The 25121-nt window shown below is 35.8% G+C and overlaps 2 protein-coding genes across 4 annotated transcripts; one reads left to right on the top strand and one right to left on the bottom strand.

Annotated features, from left to right (window-relative positions):
* The first annotated feature begins 845 nt into the window (after nucleotides 1-845).
* On the top strand, nucleotides 846-11758 carry LOC132621797 (putative protease Do-like 14). Of its 3 annotated transcripts, XM_060336220.1 has the most exons (12): nucleotides 846-998; nucleotides 1087-1186; nucleotides 1267-1377; nucleotides 1612-1794; nucleotides 2082-2206; nucleotides 2775-2986; nucleotides 3223-3304; nucleotides 7978-8120; nucleotides 8499-8619; nucleotides 8763-8810; nucleotides 10261-10353; nucleotides 11480-11758. In XM_060336220.1, the coding sequence occupies exons 1-12, from the start codon at nucleotides 984-986 to the stop codon at nucleotides 11594-11596; spliced, it is 1350 nt and encodes a 449-aa protein (XP_060192203.1). In that variant the 5' UTR covers nucleotides 846-983; the 3' UTR covers nucleotides 11597-11758. The 3 variants fall into 3 exon arrangements, with proteins under 3 accessions (XP_060192203.1, XP_060192205.1, XP_060192204.1); XM_060336222.1 differs by lacking the exon at nucleotides 1267-1377 and having other exon boundaries at nucleotides 1087-1202; XM_060336221.1 differs by lacking the exon at nucleotides 8763-8810 and having other exon boundaries at nucleotides 847-998.
* A 4430-nt stretch (nucleotides 11759-16188) lies between these two features.
* On the bottom strand, nucleotides 16189-22071 carry LOC132622106 (ras-related protein RABA2a). Its single transcript, XM_060336640.1, has 2 exons — nucleotides 21467-22071; nucleotides 16189-16875 (listed from the first exon to the last, which is right to left on the bottom strand). The coding sequence occupies exons 1-2, from the start codon at nucleotides 21629-21631 to the stop codon at nucleotides 16393-16395; spliced, it is 648 nt and encodes a 215-aa protein (XP_060192623.1). The 5' UTR covers nucleotides 21632-22071; the 3' UTR covers nucleotides 16189-16392.
* Nucleotides 22072-25121: the final 3050 nt, after the last annotated feature.

Genomic DNA, 25121 nt, shown 5'->3' with positions numbered 1-25121 from the left:
CTATGGTTCCATTTAACCACAGCGACACAATTACTGTTTTGCCCTTAAGGGTGTGTTTGGTATGATGAAAAATGAAAATATTTTTTCGGAAAATAAGTGGTTTTCCTACTCATTTTGTTGTGTTTGGTACGGAAGTTGGAAAATATCATTTTAAGAGCATTTGCATATACTCAAAGTAAAACTATTATGATTTTTTTAAATTCGGAGTGTTACTTTTGGGAGTATGTGTTGGGAGGTGGGGTAGGCTGCGGGTGGGGAGGTTAGGGTAAGAAAAAAAATTATAAATTTTTTATAAAAGCAGAAAAATATATAAGATAGAAAATTCGGGGGGTGGGGGCTTGGTTTAAAAAAACCTAAAATAAAACTTTAAAAAACCTTTTTTTAAAAAATTAAATTGTTTTTGGAGATGGTGTAAAAGACGAAAAAAAAAACTTTTAAAAACTTTTTAATTTTTATATTTTTGGAAGGGTGGGGTGCGTGGGTTGGGTGGTGTGTTGTAAGAATTGTTTTTTAATTTTCATAAAAGTAAAAAAAAATATATGAAAAGGAAAATTTGAAGGGGTGGTGGAAGGTATGGTGGGTGGTTTGGAGTGGGGTCTGGGGGAGGTGGGGTTGGCTTTGTGGGGATGGGGGTGGAGTTGGGGGTGGTGGTAGGCGTGGGCTGTGGGGCGTGCGGGGGTGGATTGGGAAATGCATTGGCGTGTTTTTATTAATTCAAAAAATGCTCCCTCAAATCTTATGGAAAACATTTTCTTCTATTTTGAGGAAAACATTTTTCAAAATAGGAAAACAATTTTGGAAAACATATTCAAATGAAGCTAGATTTGCAGAAATGCCACTGATGGGACCATCTTCATGCTTCTATAAAAATAAAAAAAAATAAAAAAAGGGAGTGGGTCAACGTAAACTATATATAGGGAAGAAATCAGGGGTTTTAGAGTAAGAGTGTTGAGCATCCCAATATTTGATTGAAGGAGTGTATCATGAAACGTTTTCTGGTACGATCACTTGCCCAATTCCTGATTTAAATTTATAATACATCATTTGCCGTTACAATCATTTTCTATCTTTTTAACTGTTGTGCAGAGGAAATTATTAAACTCGGATGAAAAACCCTTAATTCCGGTATTAGCTTTGGCTGCAGCTGGATCAGCCCTACTTTCTACTAGCAATGAAACTAGTTCAAGTGAGCCATTTTAATAGTAAGAATTTTGCTGAGCATAACTTTTAATTAAGAATTCTGATAAACCCTTAATTCATTTCCAGGAACATCAATTTTAGTTTCGGTACCCAAACCCTTAAAAGATTCTTTCACATTACGTTGGAAAGACAGTCTTCTTCGTCCTGCTTTTCTTTCGCCCTACCAATCTCAACTTTGTAAGTTGTCATAAATAAAATTTGTTTACCCATCTCTAATTTTTATTTATCTTGCTATTTTGCTGTCGGTATTTTCCTTTATATCATGCTTTGATTATACTTGTTTGAGCTGAGGGTTAAGGTTTGCGTACATCCTAACCTACGCAGACCCAACTCGTGGGATTACATTGGGTATGTTGTTGTTGTAGTTTCCGCTATTATTATTAAAGTTCAAGTGTTACCACTTAATTGTAGGTATTTTCCCATTATCTTTTGCTAGACGTGGTTTGGACTCACCTGGGAATGTGAAGGAAGACAGTTCTGGGGAAGATGGAGATGGTGAGAAACATAAATGTTGTAATTGCTTCGGACGAGATACTATTGCCAATGCAGCTGCCACGGCTGGTCCTGCTGTTGTTAATATCTCTGTTTCAAGGGGTATTTGCTTCTTACTCCTCCATTTCAATTTATATCATATTAGGATGTCCTAAGATGTTGACATAAACCATTTTTGTACAACTTTTTAAAATCGAAGTTATTAAAGTAATCAAATTTTAACTTTGATGTAATATGTTGTCTATCAGACTAAGTTTTAACCATATCTTGTATATTCTTCTACAATCATATTTTGTATAATAGAACCGTGCAAAATGTGATGGACAGACTATATGAATATGGGGATTGCCTGCAGCATGCTATAATGTATATTGTTGGTCCACGTGTAGGCTTTCACGGATTGAGCACCGGAAGGAGTATAGGATCAGGAACTATAATAGATGCTGATGGCACTATTTTGACTTGTGCTCATGTGGTTGATTTTCAAGGCTTGAGTATTTCATCAAAAGGAAAGGTCAGTGGTTGTAAAGTATTTTTGCAGGCACCTTTAGCATCATTCCTGTCATATTACCACATCACTGTTACATTCAATTAGTTCTGTCCAATTACGCTTATGTTAGAAATGGTTGTGTTTGTGTTTAGCTTTCTGATCAGAATGAGCTCTTTTCTCTCATATTTTCATCAAGTAGACTTTGATATAGGTTATACTTGCTACTTTCTGCTTCAAATGTGCATGGAACTTTGTACTATTGATTCACACTTCTTCAACTGAAACTACTTTTATATTCTTGTTGCGTATTCTAGTCCCGATTCCTAGGACTAAGAATAGGTGTGCAGGTCAATTTTGGACTGTGTTCCCTTCCTCTGTTTTTTTGGTGGTAATTAGTGTATTTGATGTTTTGTGTTGGACCTTGATATTCGAAGGATGATCCTCTTCCTTTTTTTTCTTTTTCTTTTAGAGTGATATGCATGGTTCATTATGTTAAAGTCTTGTCCATATCAATCTCGATATTATCTGTATCCTTTTGCTGTTGTCCTTTTTCACTTGTGTACAAGTCAATTTTGAAAACCTATTTTTGTAGGTTGATGTGACTTTGCAAGATGGCCGTGTATTTGAGGGCACAGTGGTCAATGCGGATTTGCATTCTGATATTGCAATTGTAAAGATAAAATCTAGAACTCCACTTCCAACTGCAAAACTTGGCACTTCAAACAAGCTTCGCCCTGGGGATTGGGTGGTGGCTATGGGTTGCCCCCTCTCCCTTCAAAATACAATTACAGCTGGCATTGTGAGGTAACATAAGCAGAATGCAACATGGAGTTTCTTCTATTTCATTTAGTACTGGTGTGAACCTATTTGGTCCATAAATTCTATCATAAATCTAAGTTTTTATGGGCATGTTGAATAAAATAACTGGAGAAACGTGCACTGCTGTCAGACCTAATTATCTTTACTTTGAGTTGATGTTGCATAAACGAAAAATCTTTATTGATCTTTCTAATCATTTGATCTTTTTCTGTTCCATGTAGCTGTGTCGATCGTAAAAGTAGTGATCTTGGACTTGGAGGCATGCGGCGAGAGTATCTACAGACTGATTGTGCTATTAATGCTGTAAGTTACTCAATTCATGTATTTATTTGTTTATTTCTAATGCTCCTTGCTTTTTTCGATTTCCTTTTTAGACGTTTCTAAAATTCAAGCCATCTCTTAGTTTTTCCATGAGTAGCACATCAAACTTTGTTTGAGCTTTTCAAGCCATTATTATCAACAACTGTTGTCGCCATACGCTAGAGTGCATAATGTTCTTTAAAAGGAGATTGGGTGTCAATAAAATTTGTGCATCTCGAATTCTCTTCCTTTCCTTCTCACAGCAAGAAGCTTCAGTAGAGAATTGTGGCCTTAGTCATACCACCTCAACAACCTACCTTCTCATCAGGTTTAGCACATGGGATTACTAATTATCTATATAGTCCTCTTCCCTAAAGTTAGTAGATTTTGTTTTTTGTAATTCTATATGAACTGCAGGGTTTGAGGGATATACAATTGCATAATGCTAAAGCCAATCAGATAAATAACATAGCTAGGGCTGGGCATAAAATACCGAAAACCGAAAACCGAATTACTGAACCGAACCGGGTATTTCGGTATTTCGGTTTTCGGGAATAAAATTAAAATATTCGGTATTCGGTTGAGCTAATTATACCGTTCGGTAATACCGAATACCGAAATAAATACTAAATAAAGGCCCATTATACTAAATTAATAGTCCAGCCCAATATGCGTCAATAGCAATCAGTTCAGCCCATTACCTAAAATCCATAATCTTTTGACTTTCAAGAACATTTGTCATCTTTTTCACTCCAGTCTCCACCGACAACCTCCTCTCTCACAAGTCACACCAACACCAATGAGCACCCACCTGCCACCCCCACCGCCTCTCTCCCCTACCTTCTAGCTTTATTCTCGAAATATATCTTCCTCTGAAATCAAGCAATCAATTTTCAAGGTACTTTAACTTGTCACCTTTTTTGTATTCCTTAAGTAGATATTTTTATTTCAGTTGCTTTTAAATGATTTTAGTTCCCTTAGCTTGTCCAATATTTTTGAGTATATTAGTATAATGAATATAGCTCTGCTGTATATGGTCTGAATGGAACCGAGCAGAAATTCTGGAAAAGACACTGTGAAGTGTCTATCGAATTGGTTTAATGCAATTTAAGCACACATATCCTAAAGGGTATTATTCACTTCTTTGCTCTTTTTCTTTGTAACGTTCAGTTAATGTGATTTCATGGGCTTCATTGATTTGGGAATTTTGATCATTTCTTAGTTTTTTCCTTGACTGAAGTTCACCAATTCTTGAAGGGATTTGTTGTATCATTTTTCTTCTAGCATATCATCTATCTGTGCTTGTTATCTAACCATTGATGTAATACAGTGAACTCGACTTAATATGGTATTACCGAATACCGTAACGAACCGAAGTTTGATTTATCGATTACCGAATTACCGAACCGAAGTTTGAAAGTTTGGTGTTTGGTATCTACTTTCAATTACCAATTACCGAGCCCGAACTTTGAAAATACCCGAACTGAATACCGAATGCCCATCCCTAAACATAGCTTTGCATTGGTCTAATTCACGTAAAACCTTAGCACCCTGTGCCCTGTAGTGTTGATTGTCCCCTCTTACGTGGATTTTCTTGAGAAATGGTAAGTGTAATATAATATGGTTATGGTACAAGGAGGTGCTGTCAAAAATATTTACAAGATACCAACAGAATATCCCTCCCTATCCTTAAAGGGATTATATGAGTTCGATCAATACATTTTTTATTGAAATAGGAAGTGATATATCACTATTTCGGCATCATTTACAAAATTCTGTTTACACCAAAAAAGAAACAAAAGTAAACAGTTCTTGATCTTCTGAATAGAGTTTCCTTCATCTTCAAAACACCTAGCGTTTCGCTTCCTCCACACTGTCCACCATATGCAAGTTGGAATCGTTTACCACCATTTTCTTTGATTGGAATTCTTATCTCTGATGCTCCAACATTTCAGTAGCTCGTAAGTATACCCTGGCATGCTCCATTTTAGTCCCACCATATTAAGAAAGAGTTGCCATATCCGTAAGATGACAGTGCAAAAATAATTGATTGATACCCAAGCTTACGTGGATTTACAGCTTCTTAGAAACAATACTTCTGGTTATTTAATGTCTTTTTGCAGAAGACAATCACCAGTTGAGATTTAGGCACTTAGAGAACTTTAGTACTACTTCCTCTGGATCAATCATGACGTCCAAAAGCAACATAATCTGCAGCCATATCTGATTAGAATTTGGAATGAAGTCTGGGCTAGTAATGACTAAGATACCGAAGGTGTTTCTTTCACATGACTCTGCATGACTAATTCATGCAATTGTGCAAGTTTGTCAAATGTGTGTTGCTGAGAAGAACATTTGCGCATGCAGAACTTTCCATCATCAGGTGCAGTTTGATGTTTTTTAGAATTTAGTACTCCCATTTCATTTTATGCGATAGTGTTTGACATGGATTTTAGGATGTTACTTTGACTTATATATTATATATAAGTATTGTAAAAAATATTAAAGGAACAATTGATTAGATTAGTAGAGAACATTACATCAAAGTTTAAAATTTGAATAATTATATGAATTTGGATTCTTGAAAGTTGTATTGAACCATATTATTAGTGGAATAGTGTCAACATTTTGGAATGTCCCAAAATAGAAAGAGTATCATATAAATTGGAACCGGGGAGCAAAATGTAGCTGCTCCAATTATATTATCTAGCTGTGAATTTAAGAATGAGGATAACTCGGATTTATATTAAGTATCTTAATAATCCTAACTTAATTTTTTATAAATCAAATGTATTTTACCGATATGCACCAAGATAATGTCATAAAAGAAGTTGTACTACAAGATTGCATTAATACTCCGAAAAACTTGCTCGGACTCTGGAAAAATGTTGCTGCACTGTGTCGGATCCTCCAAAATATATTACTTTTGGATGATCCAACACGCACCCGTCAACATTTTTGAAGAGTCCAAATAACATAGCAAAATATTCCACCAACTATGTATGAAAATGTTATATCATGTTTACACCTAAAAAGTAAATGAAATAAGATTTCTTTTGAGTCTTTGTACAGAATTCTCAAGTCCTTTAGAAGTTCTTCTATTCCTCTCTTTCATATTATCCAAAGAATAAATAAGGATACATAATTACATAATGGGGTGCTGTTCCATATCTTTCTTCTTCTTGCATCCAATTTGCTTACATATGTCTCTTTTAAATACTTCAGACTTACTATCTGTATAGTTAAATTTCAGTGGCTTAAATTTTTCGGTGACAAAGAGTTGAGACATTGATATATAGTCTTTAATTCCAGGAAATGACATCTGAGTATCTGCTAAAGATTTCCTTCAAATTTATTTGTGCCTACTAAGATACGGTGCAACAGTAAAGGACAGAGACAATAAACAAATGCTCCCTCTACCCCAGAACACAACATATAACTCTCCTTTTTGGGTTATCTAAATATATTTCTATTTTCCAAGAGAAAGAACTTTGTTCTTATGCTTTTGCATATTTTATAACTCATACTGCCTAAAAGGTAAATGTAAACCATTTATGTACTAAAAAAAAATCAATTTATCAAGAACTACTTTATATCTGCTTATGATGTTCCTCACATTTGAATATGGTAAACTTCCACTCTTGCTTTAACAGCCCTGGCCTATAACTAAGATGCCAGATTTAGGTTTTGGGGCTAGGAGCAGTTTTCTCGAATCTGCCAGAAAACATGTGGCCTCCAAAATTGCTGCTCTGAAAGTCCCTTTGAATAAAAAACTGTTGCTTATTTGCACACTATTCTTTCTTACCAGTTAATTGCAATTAATCTTAGTTGTTATTGTTGCACGTAGATTGTTTGTTTTTATCTAGTGTTTGTCAGATGCTTTAGTTTGGTTAGAGACCTGTGTTGAATAATTGGGAGATTTAAAGAATCTTAATTTGAAATAAAAACTCCCAATTTGCCTTAAACCACTGTGTATATTCAACATTGGAATGAGGGGTCCGAACAGAGTTCAATGGATATAGAGGATTTGTATATTCGATCCAACTAGTTGGGGATTGAAATGGTAATTGTTAATAGCTTGATACCTTTTGAGACTAAGAGGCAATGGGTCGTACTGGTCTACTTACAGTTGCATATGGGAAGGAGAAAATCAGTGGTTGATATGAAAGCTTTAGGGCATTGAATTTTGTACCTGCTTAAGGGCAGGAAAAGGAGATAGTATTGTTACTTTCTTATTTCTAAAAAAAGACAGGCATAGGAGCAATATATCAGGAGGAAGCAGAAAAAGTTGATTGTTGACGAGTGTGTGGAATGGCATTGTAAGACAGTTTGTCCATTAACATTATTTATATTACAAAAATAGGTCAGTTTGTCCATTAATGTCAGAATTTCTTCATGCCTTATAATTGGGCTAATTTCCTGCATAATGCAATCCCGTGAAGTATGTAAGTTAGTCAAACAGCTGTTTGCCAGCTCAAACAGTAGAAAAATGTTCTAATTCTCGTAATGCCTGCATGGATCTATGATAATCTTGAGAAGCATGTCTTGCTTTATATTCTCTTCCACATCAACTAGATTATGATCAAAAGGTTCCTCGTTTAAGCTTCAGTTTTCAATATATGACGCTACCTATTTTGTTGACATATACAGCATAATTTTGTCTTCCGCCAATGTAGGGAAATTCTGGAGGACCTCTTGTAAATGTCGATGGAGAAGTAATCGGAGTTAGTATCATGAAAGTATTGGCAGCTGATGGTTTGGGCTTTGCTGTACCAATTGACTCTGTTATCAAGATTATAGACAACTTCAAGAAAAGGGGGTATGTATTAGAACACTATAGCTCTATTGAAAAATCCAAATGCAAACACAGAGTCTCTGTCACTGTATTGAGCGGACATTTGCAGATTTCTTTAGCATGTCTACCATAATAATTAGACATCTCTTTCCTTACTCATGCATGCCTTTCATTCTTTTTTTATCTCTATCGCCTTTCAAGGACACTCTTCTTGTCTCACAAACATATACTAATTGGATAAGAACCCATAAGTTCTGTTTCCTTTTAATCATTCTTCTTGCGTGGTCATTTAAGAAATATTCCTTCTTTTTCTAATATCAGTGGTCTTTGAGACTTCCTTATTGGATTGATTTAGAGACTTTTCTTTAAAACATTTTAGTAGTGGATTTTGATCTTACACAGGAGAGTTATTCGACCTTGGTTGGGTTTGAAAATGCTCGATCTAAACGATATAGTTGTTGCACAGCTTCAGGAAAGAGATCCATCTTTTCCAAAAGTCAACAAGGGAGTTCTTGTATCAATGGTATGATATCTTGTGTTTTTCCACTTCTTCTCTTATTTATATGACTGTCAACGTACATAAATAATAGAAATCACACGCAAATTTTAACAAGGTCTTGAAGCAAAAGGATCACTATCTTTAATTTATTTTTTCTGTTAATGAAGACTCTGAAGCGAAGGGAGGTGGTCTCGAGCATAGCATCAGGTGACCAAGTATGCGATCCTATCTGTGCAGATTTCCCAACAGCACCAATAAAAAGTAAAATACAAATAAGAGTTATGGCATTCAATCTCATCTGGTTTGAAATGGCAAATATCGATGCTGCCACGTGCTATGTGGGGACAACTTGTAGTTTAGCATAGTTGGATCTGGGCAGCTGGCAACATGACAGCTTTGTTGCTTCGCCAACTTTGTAGATTGTTCTTTTCTGGTGCAGGAGTAGGTTCACTTTTACAGATCCTTAGGCCAGATATTATGTGCACTACACCTGTGCAAGGGCAACTCTGGTAGTTGTCACAACCCTTTGTAACCCTGTTTATAAAAGGTTAAAGAATCTTTCCATTTAAAGTGACGGTTTCGAATAGAAGATTATTTATTTGATGGAGTCGCCACGAATTGAGTTTTGGTATTCCAAGTCACTTGAATCCCTAATTAGAAGGATAGTTTGACTCCTTAAATTATGGTCCGCATATTAGAAATCCAGGTAAGGAATTATGTTGATCGGAGAAGTTGTTAAGCACCCCTCTAGTCCCGGGGTTGTTTGCGTGGTTTTTTAGGTGAACTTCCAGTGGGTTTAGTCGGGCTCCATGGTGTTTAAGGTGGCTCAAAGAGGAGGGAGTTCGCTGGTGGTGGTGCTCGAGGATCTCTGTATTTGAGATGATGGAATCTGTGGGTTTGCCGGTGAAGCTGCCGGCATTGTGAGATCTGCTGCTGCTTTTATCAGTTTCTAGGTTTTTTTTCTAGTCTAGGTTTAGGTTTTTTTCATATTGTTTTTGATATGCTTGTCCCTATCTGACCTTTTGCCTTGTTTTCCTCTCTTGAGCCGAGGGTCTTTCGGAAACAGCCGCCCTACCTTTCAAGGTGGGGGTTAGGTCTGCGTACACTCTACCCTCCCCAGACCCCACATTGTGGGATTCTACTGGGCTTGTTGTTGTTGTTGTTGTTGATCAATTATATCGGGCACTGCAGTTTTTCAATGACAATAAAATTCATCTTGTCTTGTTTCTCCTCATATCCTAGTACCTTCTCTGAACAAATCTCCATGTTACTTAAAACCGTGAGGAGCACCAGGTGGGAGGTACATGTGTTCGCCATTTGTTTGTGTGTGGGGTTTGAATCGTGACATTGAACTTCATGTTAATATTTTTCATGGATTCAAGGTACTACTGCTTCAGTACATAGCTTTAGTCTTTAGATATTCATCCTTTTGATGCTTCGGTGTTATCAAGAGACCAATAATTTTCGCTGTAATTTACTATCTAAGATGGATGCTAATGTAGTAAAATAGCTAGACATACATGTTCGTCCTTTTCTGATATGCACATAACTTATTGTTTCTCTTTGGACCTTTGCATGTTCGTCCGTTTAATGTGCTTTTGAGACAGTAAGCATTTCTTCCTTTTTTTTTTTTTTAGCTGATGAAGTAAGCATTTCTTTTCACAGGTGACTCCAGGGTCTCCTGCTGATCGTGCTGGATTTCACCCTAGCGACGTGGTGGTTGAATTTGATGGAAAGCCCGTTGGGACTATAAAGGAGGTAAAATCACCTTAAGAGCCACAATGTTAATGACTTCCGGGAGGAGGGACCAAAAGGACAAAATGAAAAGAATAAAATATAGATAATCTTACACCTGTCGAGTAGGTGATCCACAAGTATCAAAGTGTTATTTTTTGTAGTACCTTCTTTGGAGGTTCATTTTACTGGTTAATAACAGATGGCATTTGATTGTCTCCTCCAAGTTATTCTGCAGTAAAAACCTGATTTCACTGAGCTGACTACTTGCTATATGCCGTAATAATCCCTGGTCTGAATTTGTAGCCATTACCTTCTGATTTCACTCACTGGCACTTTGAGCTTCTTTCTTTAGGATTTTGTTTCATGTTAAGATAACTCTACCCTTTCTTCCTCTTTGTTAGTATTTGTTCCACCCTAGCATGCACAAACCTCCTTTGGAATTGTCTCATACGCAAACACCAAATAAAGAGAAATCACCAAGTACTCGAACAAGGCAATGGTGGGGTGCTTTTGGTACTGCTTTCTGTTTCTTTTGGGGTTGGGGTTGGGGGGGGGGGGGGGGGGTAGGTGGGTTGAATGTGGCGTTGTGATGCTGGGGGGCAGTAGGCTCAGGAAAACGGGATGAGAGTTAGGTGTCAATGTCCTTGTGTCAGAGCGGTTGTGCAGCAGCATAGAGGAAGATGATGAGATTGTTGTAATTCCATCTCGTGTCCAGCAAAGATTTTTCATACTGACAATTATTCTTTGATGAAAAATCTAATTCCAACAAATTGAAACTCCAAAAGTGGTTGCATAGCCTTCAGTTTCTTCCTTATTGGTGTGGCGTCGAAGGAGTAAATGAGCAGGTATTGATAAAGTATTTTGATTGTGGCAGTGCAGATGCCATGGTTACTCTGGCAAAAATATTGTAGTTGAAACTCTGAAAAACAAAATGATGAATATTTGTTTGACGGATGAGAAATTAAGACATTCATGTAAAGTGCAAATTTTGAAACCCAAGTGATGCTGTACAATGAATATTATGCTGTATAATGAATTTTACCTGCAAGATATTTCTACCTGTAACTGGTTGATTGACTCATATGATGTTACTGGCATTACTCTTTAGTAAGCAGTAGTGACTTTTTATTCTCTGATTTTGCTACAGATAATTGATATAATGGGTGACAACATTGGGAAACAATTGAAAGCAGTGGTGAAAAGAGCCAATGATGTTACTGCTACGTTGACTGTGATTCCTGAAGAAGCTAATCCTGACATGTGAAATATCCATTTTGATTTTGTTCCTATAATTTTTTCTCTAAGTTCCAACCACTTGAACCTCACTGGCCTGCTTACCTCATTCTTTTGAGATTCAGAACCAATTCCATGTGTATCAATTTCTGAAGTACATATTTTTCTACTATGTATAGTTGTACTGTGACAATGGTTTTTCTTTCTTCTGCTAATGTTGCGTTACGCCACATCTATATCTATATATCTATATGAAGCAGCGGCAAAAAAGCTAATGTGGTACTTCCCAACGACCAGGAATTAGATTATCTCTTTTCTCCTTTTTTGCAATTTTGCTTTCATTTCCCCTTTGTGTTACTCAAAGAAAATACAATAAAACCTAAGAAGGCTCGACTGTGAAACATGGTAATCGGGGTATCATTATTTTCTCCTCCATGTTTTCGCTTAATCTTGGAGTCAATGAATTTGTCAGTGATGATTTGCTGTTTTTATGTCTTTACAGTTTTTGTTAGTTCCGTCAGTCTATGAACATCAGTGTCGTTTCACAATGTCTGTAACCAAGGCAAATACTTTTGACTCTCTCCAGGTGGATTCTCAAGAAACTAAACCAAAAAATGAAGTCCACTCTAATTTACGCTCATGGAGTTCAGTAATGAGCAGTTCCATAGAAAACCTTCAAGCTCAACCCTTTTTAAATTAAGAGTCTGTTTGGATGGGCTTAAAATAAGCAGCTTATAAGTTGTTTTCAGCTTATAAGCCAAAAAAAAAAAAAAAAATTGGGGTAAGCTAACTTATTTTTATTTTTTTATTTTTTTGGCTTATAAGCTGCTTTAGATAAGCTAAGCCAAACAAGCTCAATTATTTTTTTGGGCTTATTTTATGCACAAAATGACTTTAAGCTGGCCAGCCAAACATTCAAAAAAGCTAAAAACAGCTTATAAGTCAATCCAAACGGGCTCTAAGTCGTTCTTTGCATTTGTATGGAGACTAAATCTTGTACTTTTGGCAAAAAAAAAAAAAGAGACCTACACTTGTCCAAGTACGATAGAATTGGACTTCACAGCTTAAACAACATACTGGGAAGGTAACTTCACAAATTCCTTTTTGATTTTAGTTTTAATAGTAAATGTTTTAAAAAGGCATAATACATAGATAGACACTTTAACTTGGCCTCAACTAACAACTAAACACTCCAACTTGGAGAATGCACATCTAAACGGTAAAGGGATTGATCGTTCCCTTCGCATTATATTCATTTATGATTTTGTTCTGCTCACTGGATTGGCTTTAGTGATACAACCAGACCATTGTACTTGGCTTGTCCGGCAAAGGATAGAGATCATTTTATGTTGTTCCATTTATTCATGACATGTGTGTTGCAGATTAGTTCATTCTTTGCCATGAGAGATTTGCACACCTTAGCAATTTCCGTTGACTCGCACATTATCAGAAAGCATATATTATTTTTATGTTGGGCCTAGAACTACTTGATTTAGTCAGTTGAGCCACCCATTAATTTGATCTCTGTGCTCAAGTTCATTTGTATCTATTATCTCTGGCTTTTGCACAAGATTGGTTTCTCTTGGTGTTGTGGTTACTATATGGCTTGGGTAGTGAAATAACCAAGGGGGAGTTGGATGAAGACCTGGAGATGTATTGATTTTGGGTGGAGAAAGAGGACTGGTGAGGGAGCCAGCACCTTAACTTTACTTCTCTAAAATATTGATCTGTGGTATATACTTAGGGAATACATAATCAGGGGATTACTGATATCATTCATATATGTATGTGGCATGCCAATATGGATAACTTTTTCATTCTGAAGGATGTATTCCATCCAGGGGATTGAATTTTTGAAAAATTTCAATTAGGAAAAATAAATTTGGTGATCCGAATATTAATTTTTTTTGTTTCTTTGTTTATATGTGGCAACGTAATAAACATGTGATTCTTTCATTCCGTGGACGTTGCTCTACTCTTTATATTCAAATCATAATTTTATGACGTGGAAGAACCTAATCCTTAGTTATGTTGTCATTCGAATGAGAGCTATACATTTTGTTGCATTAGTCCAAGTGATTTCCTTCTGATGAATTTCAAGCATTTGCAGATGAGCTAGGTATCCCTTTCCTTGAGACAAGTGCAAAAAACTCTCATTAATGTGGAGCAGGCATTGACGATGGACGGAGGAAAAAATAAGTTGGCGAAATTTCCTTTTCATGTCTTTAACCGGTCTGTAAAAGTATTCACACCATTTATTCTCAACCATAAGTCATTTTCTCAGATCTGCTGCTCGTTACGACTATATTCCGTATGCTTAATAATGATAACATTGAGAGCATTATGTAAACAGTGACATTAACGATAATAGAATTTGTCTATGCTACCCTGAACTACATTTTCCAAATTGTGTTTGTGCGGAATGGGTAACCAACCAGTTAGAATGAAGAACTCAGGTAGCGGTGTTCAGATTAAGGGACAACTGATTGAGCAGAAGAGCAACTGTTGTGGTTAACTGCTAAGTCTATACCTTTAAGTTTGCTCCCTTGCACTTGTGAAAATTGCGCGCAGAGGCACACCTAACTTTAAGCTGTTATAGCATGCCCAAGATGCAGTATCCATAACCATCTGTTAGAATTGTTGGCCTTGCTATGATTGCTTGGTTAATAAATCTTCTGTTCTCAACACGGTCAACAAATGTGGCCTAGCAATTTCTTTTCATTGTCTCAAGTCTTAAGACTTATTAGTGGCAAAGTTACCAGGTATTTGAGGCTACACAATTTCTTTTCACTTGCCTAAGCCCTAGTGGCAAAGTTATCACGTATTTGTGCTGGTTGAAGATAACAAGTACTCAATGACAATGAATCAATCGAGGTTTACACAAACTGGACCGGACATTACCATTATTAAATAAATAAATACAATAAATGTTAGAGTCCGGAGCCTAAAGGGCACAAAATAAACTAAAAGGGGTGCTCCATTCCATAATATACCAAAAGGGGTATAACGTGGAGGGGCCAACGTTATACCCAAAAAACATTTCACCGTCAGAACAAAAAAAATAATAATTTAAAAGTATAACGTGGATTGATCCATGTTATACAATCCTTATTCATCCTATAGAAGCAAACATCATTGTCATTGTCATATATATTGTATAACGTGGACTGATCCACGATATACAAAATTATATTTGTATAACGTGGATCAGTCCACGTTATACAATATATATATTTTACCCCCCAACGTTTTACAAAAATAGTTTGTAAAACATTGGCTAGATTTAAATCATATCTGGCTATTTTTTTAATAAAAAAAATTCAGTGATTTTTTAATTTTTAACTCAAACATACGCCACAAGTCATATAATAATTAACTCAAACAAATATTTTAACTCATACAATAATTAAATATGTGTTATATATGCGAACATAAAAAAAATACTAAAATATAAGTTAAATAAACGTCACACATTAACTGAGTAGTAAATGTTAAATTACATACGTTATTAAACGGCACAAGACATGTTATATATTCTTGGAAGATTACATAAGGAAACAACGATCGTACAACTTAGGAAAAAACATAAGAACCAACAAGCAACAACAATTACTGATTTCTGTCGGGGAAGCGATTCTTGTTATAACCTGTTTGCTTGCATGGCTAGGAAGTGTAGTACGTGCAAGCTTGGTCATAACAAGAATCGCTGCCCCGACAAAAATTAGTAGTTGTTGTTACTTGTTGATTCTTATGTTTTTTCTTAAGTTGTACGAGCGTTGTTTCCTTATGTAATCTTCCAAGAATATATAATATGTCTTGTGCCGTTTAATAACGTATGTAATTTAACATTTACTAATCAGTTAATGTGTGACGTTTATTTAACTTATATTTTAGTATTTTTTTATGTTTGCATATATAACACATATTTAATTATTGTATGAGTTAAACTATTTGTTTGAGTTAATTATTATATGACTTGTGGCGTATGTTTGAGTTAAAAATTAAAAAATCACTGATTGTTTTTTAATTAAAAAAAACAGCCGGATATGATTTAAATCAGGCCAGCGTTTTATAAACTATTTTTGTAAAACGTTGGGGGGTAAAATATATATATTGTATAACGTGGACTGATCCACGTTATACAAAGTTTATGTATAATTTTGTATAACGTAGATCAGTCCACGTTATACAATATATATGACAATGACAATGATGTTTGCTTCTGAAGGATGAATAAGGATTGTATAACATGGACTGATCTGCGTTATACAAAATTTAAATTTTGTATATATAACGTGGATCAGTCCACGTTATACTTTAAAATTATTATTTTTTTTGGTCTGACAGTGAATATTTTTGGGGGGTATAACGTTGGCCCCTCCACGTTATACCCCTTTTGGTATATTGTGGAATGGAGCATCCCTTTTGATTTATTTTGTGCATTTTAGTGCCCTATAGGCTCCGGACTCGTAAATGTTACTCCTTAGAATAAGTGGCTTCTGTGAATTGAATGCTAAGTATTATCTCTAAAACTGGATAGTCACAGGTCACTTGCAAGAGTGTTGTAGGTTTCATTCCCATTACTCGAGAATTGCTTAATTGCTTGGGAAGGATAACTCGTAATACTCGAAGTGTGAGCAGTTCTATTTGACCCCAATCAAGAACAAGTTCAAAATTTAATTACAATAACTATAACAAAAGGATCAAGACACTGGTAGGAAATATAAAACAAATAAGTTCAAAAATTAATAATAATTATAACAAAAGTATAAAAGCAATCGACTGAAAATAAGGAATCAAACAGCGGATTGAAAGAACTTATGATCATTAAGATGCAGAGCAGCATGCTTTCTTGGTGTTTATCTCATCTGCTCCAACAACAAGAGTCTTTCCTTCTTTAATGTTAGCAGGTGCTGGGTCTTCTGAAGAGAGCGACTTCTTACTGATTATCCTATAAATTTCTGAAAGATTTACCTGGAAAGCCTTCTCAACATTTGTTGCCTCCAAGGCAGATGTTTCGATGAAAGAAAGCCCTTCTCTTTCAGCATAACTTTGAGCATCCTCTGTAGCAACAGCTCGGAGATGCTTCAGATCAGTCTTGTTCCCAATGAGCATAATCACAATGTTGGAGTCTGCATGATCCCTCAGTTCCTTTAACCACCGGCTGACATTTTCAAAGGAGGTAGGTTTGGTCACATCATATACCAGAAGGGCACCAAGAGCCCCCCTATAGTACGCACTGGTAATAGCTCTATATCTCTCCTGTCCAGCAGTGTCCCAGATCTGAGACTTGATGATCCTTCCCTCGACCTATGCATATATGATATATCATCAGTTTAGCAATGTTTCTCCAAGCGTACAGTTCTAAAAACAAGGACGACTAGAAACACCTAAAAGAATCACGACTTACATTTGCTAATTCAACAAACAAGAAGAAAATTGACGTAAATTTGCTTACAGCATGTAAGAAGCTCTCTTGTGAATATTAAAATCCATGCAAAATATCATGGCATCTACACAAAGGTAGAGTTCATTTAAATGGTTGCTGGAAATCATGTTTGACCTCCTAGTACTTGGAGCAATACACATAACCTCAACTATTAATTCTGATAATCCTGGCTACTTTTCTGAGTTTTCCTGTTGAGATAACTGTTCTGTGCATCACATACTCAATTTGCAAATTGTTTATCATTTTTTTTTTGACAAGGTAACAACAAATTGTTTATCATTAGAAATGCCCCTTTTTATTTTTCCTACTCGTGTCCAAAGTCCAACCAAAAATAAGAACATAGGACAAAATTATAGTTAAGTACAAAGGATTAATAAAAAGTGTTTCCACAAAGAATTTCATGCTAATAGTAAAAGGCAGCTGTTAGGTCAAGAGAGGAAAATTTCTTCATTGAACAATTTTCTTTTAATGAGCGCCCTCCATTAATAGTTGGGGACACCTATGCCGCTACAGTTACAAAATTGGCTCAATAATGCCATTATTAAACGGACCTACTTAAGTCTCTAAATAGCCAGTGTAGTCCAATCAAAAAACACATCTCTAGTTAAACTCCCCTTTTCCCAGTTCCCCCCTCCCCCTTTTCACCTACAATACAACCTCACCACCTTCCTTTCCCACCAAAAAAACATAAAGAAACACCATTAACGACCCTATGCCTCCCACCTTCACTGTAAAACTGCGCATTCAACTCAAATTAAACCCTTCTCCATTCTTCCTTTCATCAACTTAGACCCACCTACAAACAACCATTAAAACAACATGTATCCCCACAATCAACCACCGTTCACCATAACCAAGCCCCAAGGTGGTTGTCCCACAACCACCACATCATTCTCCTCCATCTTTCAAAAACCTCATTGTCATCCCTTCTCCCCCATCAGTCAGTCCGCATCCACCATTCCACCTTCAAGGGGAAGGACCTTCAACGAAGAAGAAATTGAAGCCATCACCATCGGTGCCACTGCCACCACTCGACAAATTGAAGGATCTAGCATCAAGTTCTCCCTCTTCCTCAAATTCCTAATTTGTTTAGTTCTTTTAGACTTTCATAGGGCTTTGAACCAAACATTACCAGGTATAATTGAGATGGAAAACAATGAGGTGCTTGACGGTAGACTTGAGTGGATCCGATTCTTTTAGTAGATCTGATTGATCCTTTTCCTTTTTGTGAGTGAAATTTTATGTCCCACATCGGTGGGCATAATGTGCTTATGTGGGTTTAAATAGCCTTGGGCTCTCCCACCTTAATAGCTAGCTTTTGGGGTGTGAGTTAGGTCCAAGCTTGTTACAAATGGTATCAGAGCCATCCACCGCCCTTCGTGTCAGTCGTGCCTTGGATGGTGACGCCGGTATCGCAGTGTTCGCCCGGGGCTAGTAATGTATAGCGCATAGCCGTCGAGGACGACGGATGCGGAGCGTGGTCGTTTGTTATGTCCCACATCGGTGGGCATAATGTGCTTATGTGGGTTTAAATAGCCTTGGGCTCTCCCACCTTAATAGCTAGCTTTTGGGGTGTAAGTTAGGTTCAAGGTTGTTACATGAAACGGTGGTGCTTATTGGTGGTTAGAAATAAGGGAGAGGTAGCTAGATGATGAAGGAGGTGGTGGTTGATGACAAATAGATGAGATCATTAGTGGAACTGTGTGTTGTCTCTTCCTGGGTGCTCGTTCTGTGTTTGTAAAGATGTATGCGTATGTGAGAGCATGTGATATAGATAGGAGAAAACATCTATTTTTGAATTGATCAGGAAATAAAAGGAGTGTGTGTCATGCCAGCAATGACACTGGCACTCTAACTAAAATTTTGGCTTAATACATACTTTGCCCCCACCTTGTTGACAAATCCTTTAAACACACGCCAATCTCACACGCAACCTTTTACAAACCAAACATTTTCTCAAAACATATCTAAGAGACACAACTTTTGTGTTTGACCACTTTTCTTAACAAGTGAGTGCGATGCACCATAAGGTTCATGTGTCATTAGCTATTCTTTCAAAAACACGAAAATTAAATGTATACCCCCATCTTCTTCATCTTCCCCCTACCATGGCTACCATACACCATGATTGTAACAACCATGTCAATCGATGCTTCATTCAAAACTCACCCATGCACAGAAAAATTGACCAATCTCAAAAACGAATATTGGTTAATACACGCATGCTAAGTCAAAGAAACCAACAAAATAATTTAGAAGGGTATGCCAGAGCCCATAAGAGAATCTGGTTCGGAGTACAGTCTAAAGAATGGGAAAAGTTGAGTTTTATCTATCATTCAATTTCTACTATCTATCTAGTACAACAACACTACATCGCTCTGCAAGAGATTCATTGGGCATAATCAACTATGACCATCCGAACATGTATTTCGACTTCCAGAAAAGTTTAGTTAATGCGGTATCGAGGTGTTAGCCTCTATTCTCTGCCAGGTGGTCAATTTTTTGTTGAAGTTGAAGTTTTTAGGTAATTGCCATGGGTGATGCTGGTTAAAGCTATTGAAGGAATAGGTTTGGATAGGAAAATTTTGATGGTTTCTGTTAAAGAGAGATAGGGTGGAAAAAGAAAGATGATGATTGAAAAATAAAATTGATAAAGTTGGACTATGCAATCCTTATAAGGCTTTAGACACATAATATTTTGTACTCGCCGCTTTTCTGTGTAGAACACGCAAGTGCTACTTAGCCAAAGCGGTGTGACTTAGACACATCTAGCAAAAGATTTGGTGCATAAAAGGTTGCCTGTGAAATTGAGGTGTGTCAAAGGGATTTGCGTACAAGTTGAGGGGGCAAAGTATATATTAGGCCTCTTTTTATCTATAGGCAAATTCGTTTAGGCAATATAAGGATATTCACTGAAAGAGATTTATTTTCCTTCCCTTACCTACCTTGGACAAATATATAAGTATGGAATGTGAGTTAATAGTGATGATTTTATTGCACCCCACCCCACCCTCTCTCTGTCTCTCGCTTTCCATCTCTTTCTCACCCTAAAAAATATCCTGACTAAAGGAACCTTATCACTCCCTTTTCACTTTTCTTTAATCTAAGACATCCATAATGGACTTCTAAGACTATCTACAACCATGTAAACTATAAAGGTTAATGTAAGCTGAGTTTGGTACATTTGAATTAACTAAAAGATATGTAATACCAAATAAGCCTAGTTAACATGAACAAAAATACAATCATAGTGGTGGTATCAACATAGTTATGCAAACCATGTCATTCAAAATGCGCGTTTATGTTTTTAGCTTGTCAATTTCTTCACTTTGAATATGCATTCTAATTTTTTAAACACACTTATTTAAGAAAAAGTATTTTTAAACCACACTCAAGGGTGTTTGGACTTTATTACTAATAGTTCCAACTGTAAAATAGATGTGCCAACTTTTGTAGCTACTTATTAAACCACACACAGAGTGATCAATGCTCTTTCCTTTTCTCCATCACTAATTCTTTTTCTTAATCCTGCACTCTTACTTTTCCTTGTTTCTGTTTCTTCAAATCCAAACATCTAGCATTGTAAAAGACGATTTGAACAAATTACTGGTGGAGCCCCAGTAGATTATTAGGGCCGCTAGTACTTGCAAATACTCCTTCCCAATTTGTTTGTCTGGTTTTGACAGAGTTTAAGAAAGTAAAGAAGACTTTTGAATCTTTTCGTCTCAAATTAAGGATAGGTAAAATGTACCAAAATGCCCTTTAATCTTGCGGTCTTAAACATGCCATGTGGAAAAAGTAGGAATTAAAGAGTTGGCAAAAAAGAAAAGATGCATTCTTTTTTAAACGGACTAAAAAGAAAAGTAAGACATTAAAATTGAAACAGAGGGTATATTAGTATGGCATTTTTAAAACTGAGCTTCAGTAATTGAACATGATATGAAACATTGAGATCCTGGTGTGAAGGTAAATTTCAGGTGAAAAAACTCACAAATCTTCAAGCTTTACAATTATTTTCCCATGTATAAAATTTCTTACTCTTTTTTTTTTTTCCAACTTCAACTCAATTATTATTCAAAACTAACATGTTGCAAATACAAAAAGTACGGATCTTGCTGGATTTCAAAGATGTGGCAAGTAGGAAGAAGGCTGTATTGCCAGATCTCAAAAGATTAGAAATGTGATTCAAGCGCAAGTGCATTACTTAATCTAAATCCCGAAACCTAAATCCATGGCACAAAACAAGGGAGTGACTTCAGCAAATAACACATGCACACACACAAAATCCAGATCTTAAGTAGGCAGATGAAAATGAGAGTTGAGTGATGCATTGTTCAGAAGTTGAGCTAATATGTGCAGAAGTGCACTCGAGAGTGTAAGCTAGGGGACACAGAGATCAGCAGTATAAGAAAATGGATTCGGTTTAATTTAAGAGTAATTGAGAGAGAGAACCTGGAGAGTACGAGTGGCGAATTCAACGCCAATAGTAGATTTAGACTCCAAACAGAACTCATTTCTAGTGAATCTGGAGAGCAAGTTTGATTTCCCAACTCCTGAATCTCCTATTAACACTATCTTGAACAAGTAATCATACTCCTCGTCCGCTCTTCTACCCATTTTTTTTCTCTCACTGTCTCTCTACTTCTGGAAGAGAAAGATCAAGCACTCACTCTCCCTGTATAATTGTGGTGAACGTGAGATGCAATGAAGAGAAAACTTTCGCTTTATGACCAAAATGACCCTGGGATCTGAATATGCGGCTTGGACTTGTGTATGACTCCTTTGGATCTCTGTTTTGAAAGCTTCTTGACGTATCACAGATTATTGGACAAGCGCTCATTTAGCGGAAGACAACGTCACACTTACGCCACTCAATTGGGTTCAACACCTTTTTCAAACAAATACTGTAGTTTTAATAAACCAAAAAATATTAATTGGCCGTTTCCAGCGCATCAACTGCAATATATTGCTTTAATTCAGCTTTAAATTCAAATGGAATATATCGGTTCTCCCAAATTCAGTTTTCGCTACATTTTCTCCCTTTCTTTGTCACTTAAAATAAAGAGATTAACTAATATTCTCTGTCAGTGTAAAGTTTTTTTACACATTCACGTAACTTTTACTGGCAATCGGTGGTTACCAATCCTTCTAATAAATTTTAGTTTTATTTCTCTCTCTATCTCTTAACCCTTGCCAATACTTGCCCTTCTAACTCTTCAGTTCTATTTTTATGTTCTCTCTCCTCATCTATGGCTTTCATCATCCTTCCAACTCCGTCAAAGTAATCAGAGCTTTATTTTAACTCCAACACAATCTACTCATGTTTGGACTCTTTTTTGTATATCATTTATTTTTTATTGAAACCATCATGTGATTGCAAGTTTTTGTGAATTTTCTCTTCTTTGTTTGAAAAGTCAAAACTCATATAAAGAGACTAGTTTCTTTTCCCATATGCATTTCTTTTTATGCTAATTTATGTTCATTTACAACAATTAAGTTTGAGATTCCTTGTGGTATTGCAACCAGTTGGCTTTCTCGTATCCGCTCTCTCTTCACACCCAAACTTTTTACTTGATCTTATTGATTATATTGTAGATAAATCACAAAACTAGTTATTCAGCATGAATAATTGATTATAATGCTATAACTTTTTCCTGAAAAATATATATCAGAAAAGGCTAAAGGGATTCAAGTCTAAGCTAATAATGGATTTTTTGCACACTGTACGTCAATATATACATAGAGAAAATGATCAAAATGGTCCTTAATGTATGAGGGTTGGATTGTTTTGGTCCTTGATATATTCACTTGATTGAAATAGTCCTTGATGTTTCGAGAAAATGATCAAAATGGTCCTTAATGTATGAGGGTTGGATTGTTTTGGTCCTTGATATATTCACTTGATTGAAATAGTCCTTGATGTATGCAAAATGTGGATGGTTTTGGTCCTAAATCCTAAATATAATGCCGTAACATTATTCAAATGTTTGACACAAAAAATCCATCAAATGTAAGTGAAATTTTTTTAATTTTTTTAATTTTTACTTTTTTATTATTTTTATTTTTAAAATGTATTATTCTTTTTATATTATTTATTTTTCATTTTCTTTCTTTTCATTCCCAACCTTTACTTCTTATGATTCCATGTAATTGCTCGTATTTTTTTATTTTATTCATTTAGCATAACCGTGTTATTATTCTAATATTTGAAACTACACCTCTTAATATTGAAAAGAATGAGTTATTAACAAACTTGACATATAACGGGTGACGTTATTAAAGTAGAATTTCATTGTGAATGGGGTTATAAACTTATATTTTTCCTTTCTTTTGAATTATTTACTTAAGTTACGTTAAAACTTACTTATGTAATGTTATGAATAATACTCATATGTCAAATTCTAACATTACATAAGTAAGTTTCAACGTAACTTAAGTAAATAATTCAAAAGAAAGGAAAAATATAAGTTTATAATAACACGGTTATGCTAACACGGTTATGCTAAATGAATAAAATAAAAAAATACGAGCAATTACATGGAATAATAAGAAGTAAAGGTTGGGAATGAAAAGAAAGAAAATGAAAAATAAATAATATAAAAAGAATAATACATTTTAATTCTGAGGGCCATCGGACTGGGGTAAAACCCTGAATTAACCGTGGTGCACTTGCGGGAAACTCCTTGCCGAGGACTTGTGCACCCCCGGAATTAGTCGGGGCTCAAAGAGACCCGGAACACCCGGTACTTAATAAAAAATAAATAATACATTTTAAAAATAAAAATAATAAAAAAGTAAAAATAGAAAAAAAAAATTCACTTACATTTGATGGATTTTTTGTGTCAAACATTTGAATAATGTTACGACATTATATTTAGGATTTAGGACCAAAACCATCAACATTTTGCATACATCAAGGACTATTTCAATCAAGTGAATATATCAAGGACCAAAACAATCCAACCCTCATACATTAAGGACCATTTTGATCATTTTCTCGAAACATCAAGGACTATTTCAATCAAGTGAATATATCAAGGACCAAAACAATCCAACCCTCATACATTAAGGACCATTTTGATCATTTTCTCTATATACATATATAATGTATGTGATTGCTTTAATAGTGTTGAAAAGATGGTAAAAATGAAAGTGATAGAAGATAAAGAAGAGGCAGGAGTGGGTGGAAATTTTGATAAACAGAGTTATAATCCTAATTAAATTATGGTAGAATAAATGTAGTGTCCAAGTTGGCTTCCTCTTCAAACTTCTCTGGAACCTTCTGCGAGGACGAGCACGGAACGATTTAACGAGGTCATCAGTAGACATATCAAGAAGAGCATCAAGAAGCTGAACTTCTTGAATGTTCTCTTCTTTGGTTGTTGTCCAGTGACCGTGCCTAAGTTTTTCGTTGAGAAACTTGAAGGGCAAAGAAGGTCACGATTAAAGGTATGGTGTTTCAAGAAAGCCAAGAGTATTTATGTCTCAAAGGAGGGATAACAAGAAAAAGTGTTATGTTATAAAAGTATACAACGACAAGTTGTTGAAAATAATTCGATCATATTGCAAATCGAAACCTGTTAAAAATCCCGTGTAATTACTATTCAAGATGTGACAAGGTTATAGTCAAAACTAGTAAGTGTTTGAAGCAAGTGAATAGGAAATTAAAAACAAACAAAAGAACAACAACAACAACCCAGTGAAATCCCACAACGTGGTATCTGTGGAGGGTAGAGTGTACGCAGACCTTACTCCTATCAAGGTAGGACGACTGTTTCCGAAAGACCCTCGGCTCAATAAAAAGCATAAAAAGAGGTCAGATAATGCTAAGAAATTCAAAGCGATATGGAAATGCAAATAACGAAAGCGACACAGATAAAATAGAATAATCAAAGTACAGGAAATAACAGATAATAGCAGAAATCAGAGCACAAGAAATTATACTGCGATAATGCGCCTACTAATAAGGAAGGATAACGAGACTATCTACTAGTCTTCTACCCTAATGTGGGTCCTCCAAACCCTCCTATCTAAGGTCATGTCCTCGCTAAGCTGTAACTGCGCCATGTCCTGTCTAATCACCTCTCCCCAATGTTTCTTCGCCCTA

This window comes from Lycium barbarum, chromosome 12, assembly GCF_019175385.1.
Source record: "Lycium barbarum isolate Lr01 chromosome 12, ASM1917538v2, whole genome shotgun sequence".
In the NCBI taxonomy this organism is placed as follows: Eukaryota; Viridiplantae; Streptophyta; class Magnoliopsida; order Solanales; family Solanaceae; genus Lycium; species Lycium barbarum.
This window is presented reverse-complemented; position numbering and strand designations above follow the sequence as displayed.

Bases quoted from the DNA above. Each gene is read 5' to 3' on its own strand.
- LOC132622106 (XM_060336640.1), bottom strand. From the start codon at position 21,631: ATGGGTAGAAGAGCGGACGAGGAGTATGATTACTTGTTCAAGATAGTG. The intron at 16,876-21,466 runs GTTCTCTCTCTC...ATATATGCATAG, and splicing joins TCGCCACTCGTACTCTCCAG to GTCGAGGGAAGGATCATCAA.
- LOC132621797 (XM_060336220.1), top strand. The intron at 2,987-3,222 runs GTAACATAAGCA...TGTTCCATGTAG, and splicing joins ATTACAGCTGGCATTGTGAG to CTGTGTCGATCGTAAAAGTA. The intron at 8,811-10,260 runs GTATGCGATCCT...TTCTTTTCACAG, and splicing joins GCATAGCATCAGGTGACCAA to GTGACTCCAGGGTCTCCTGC.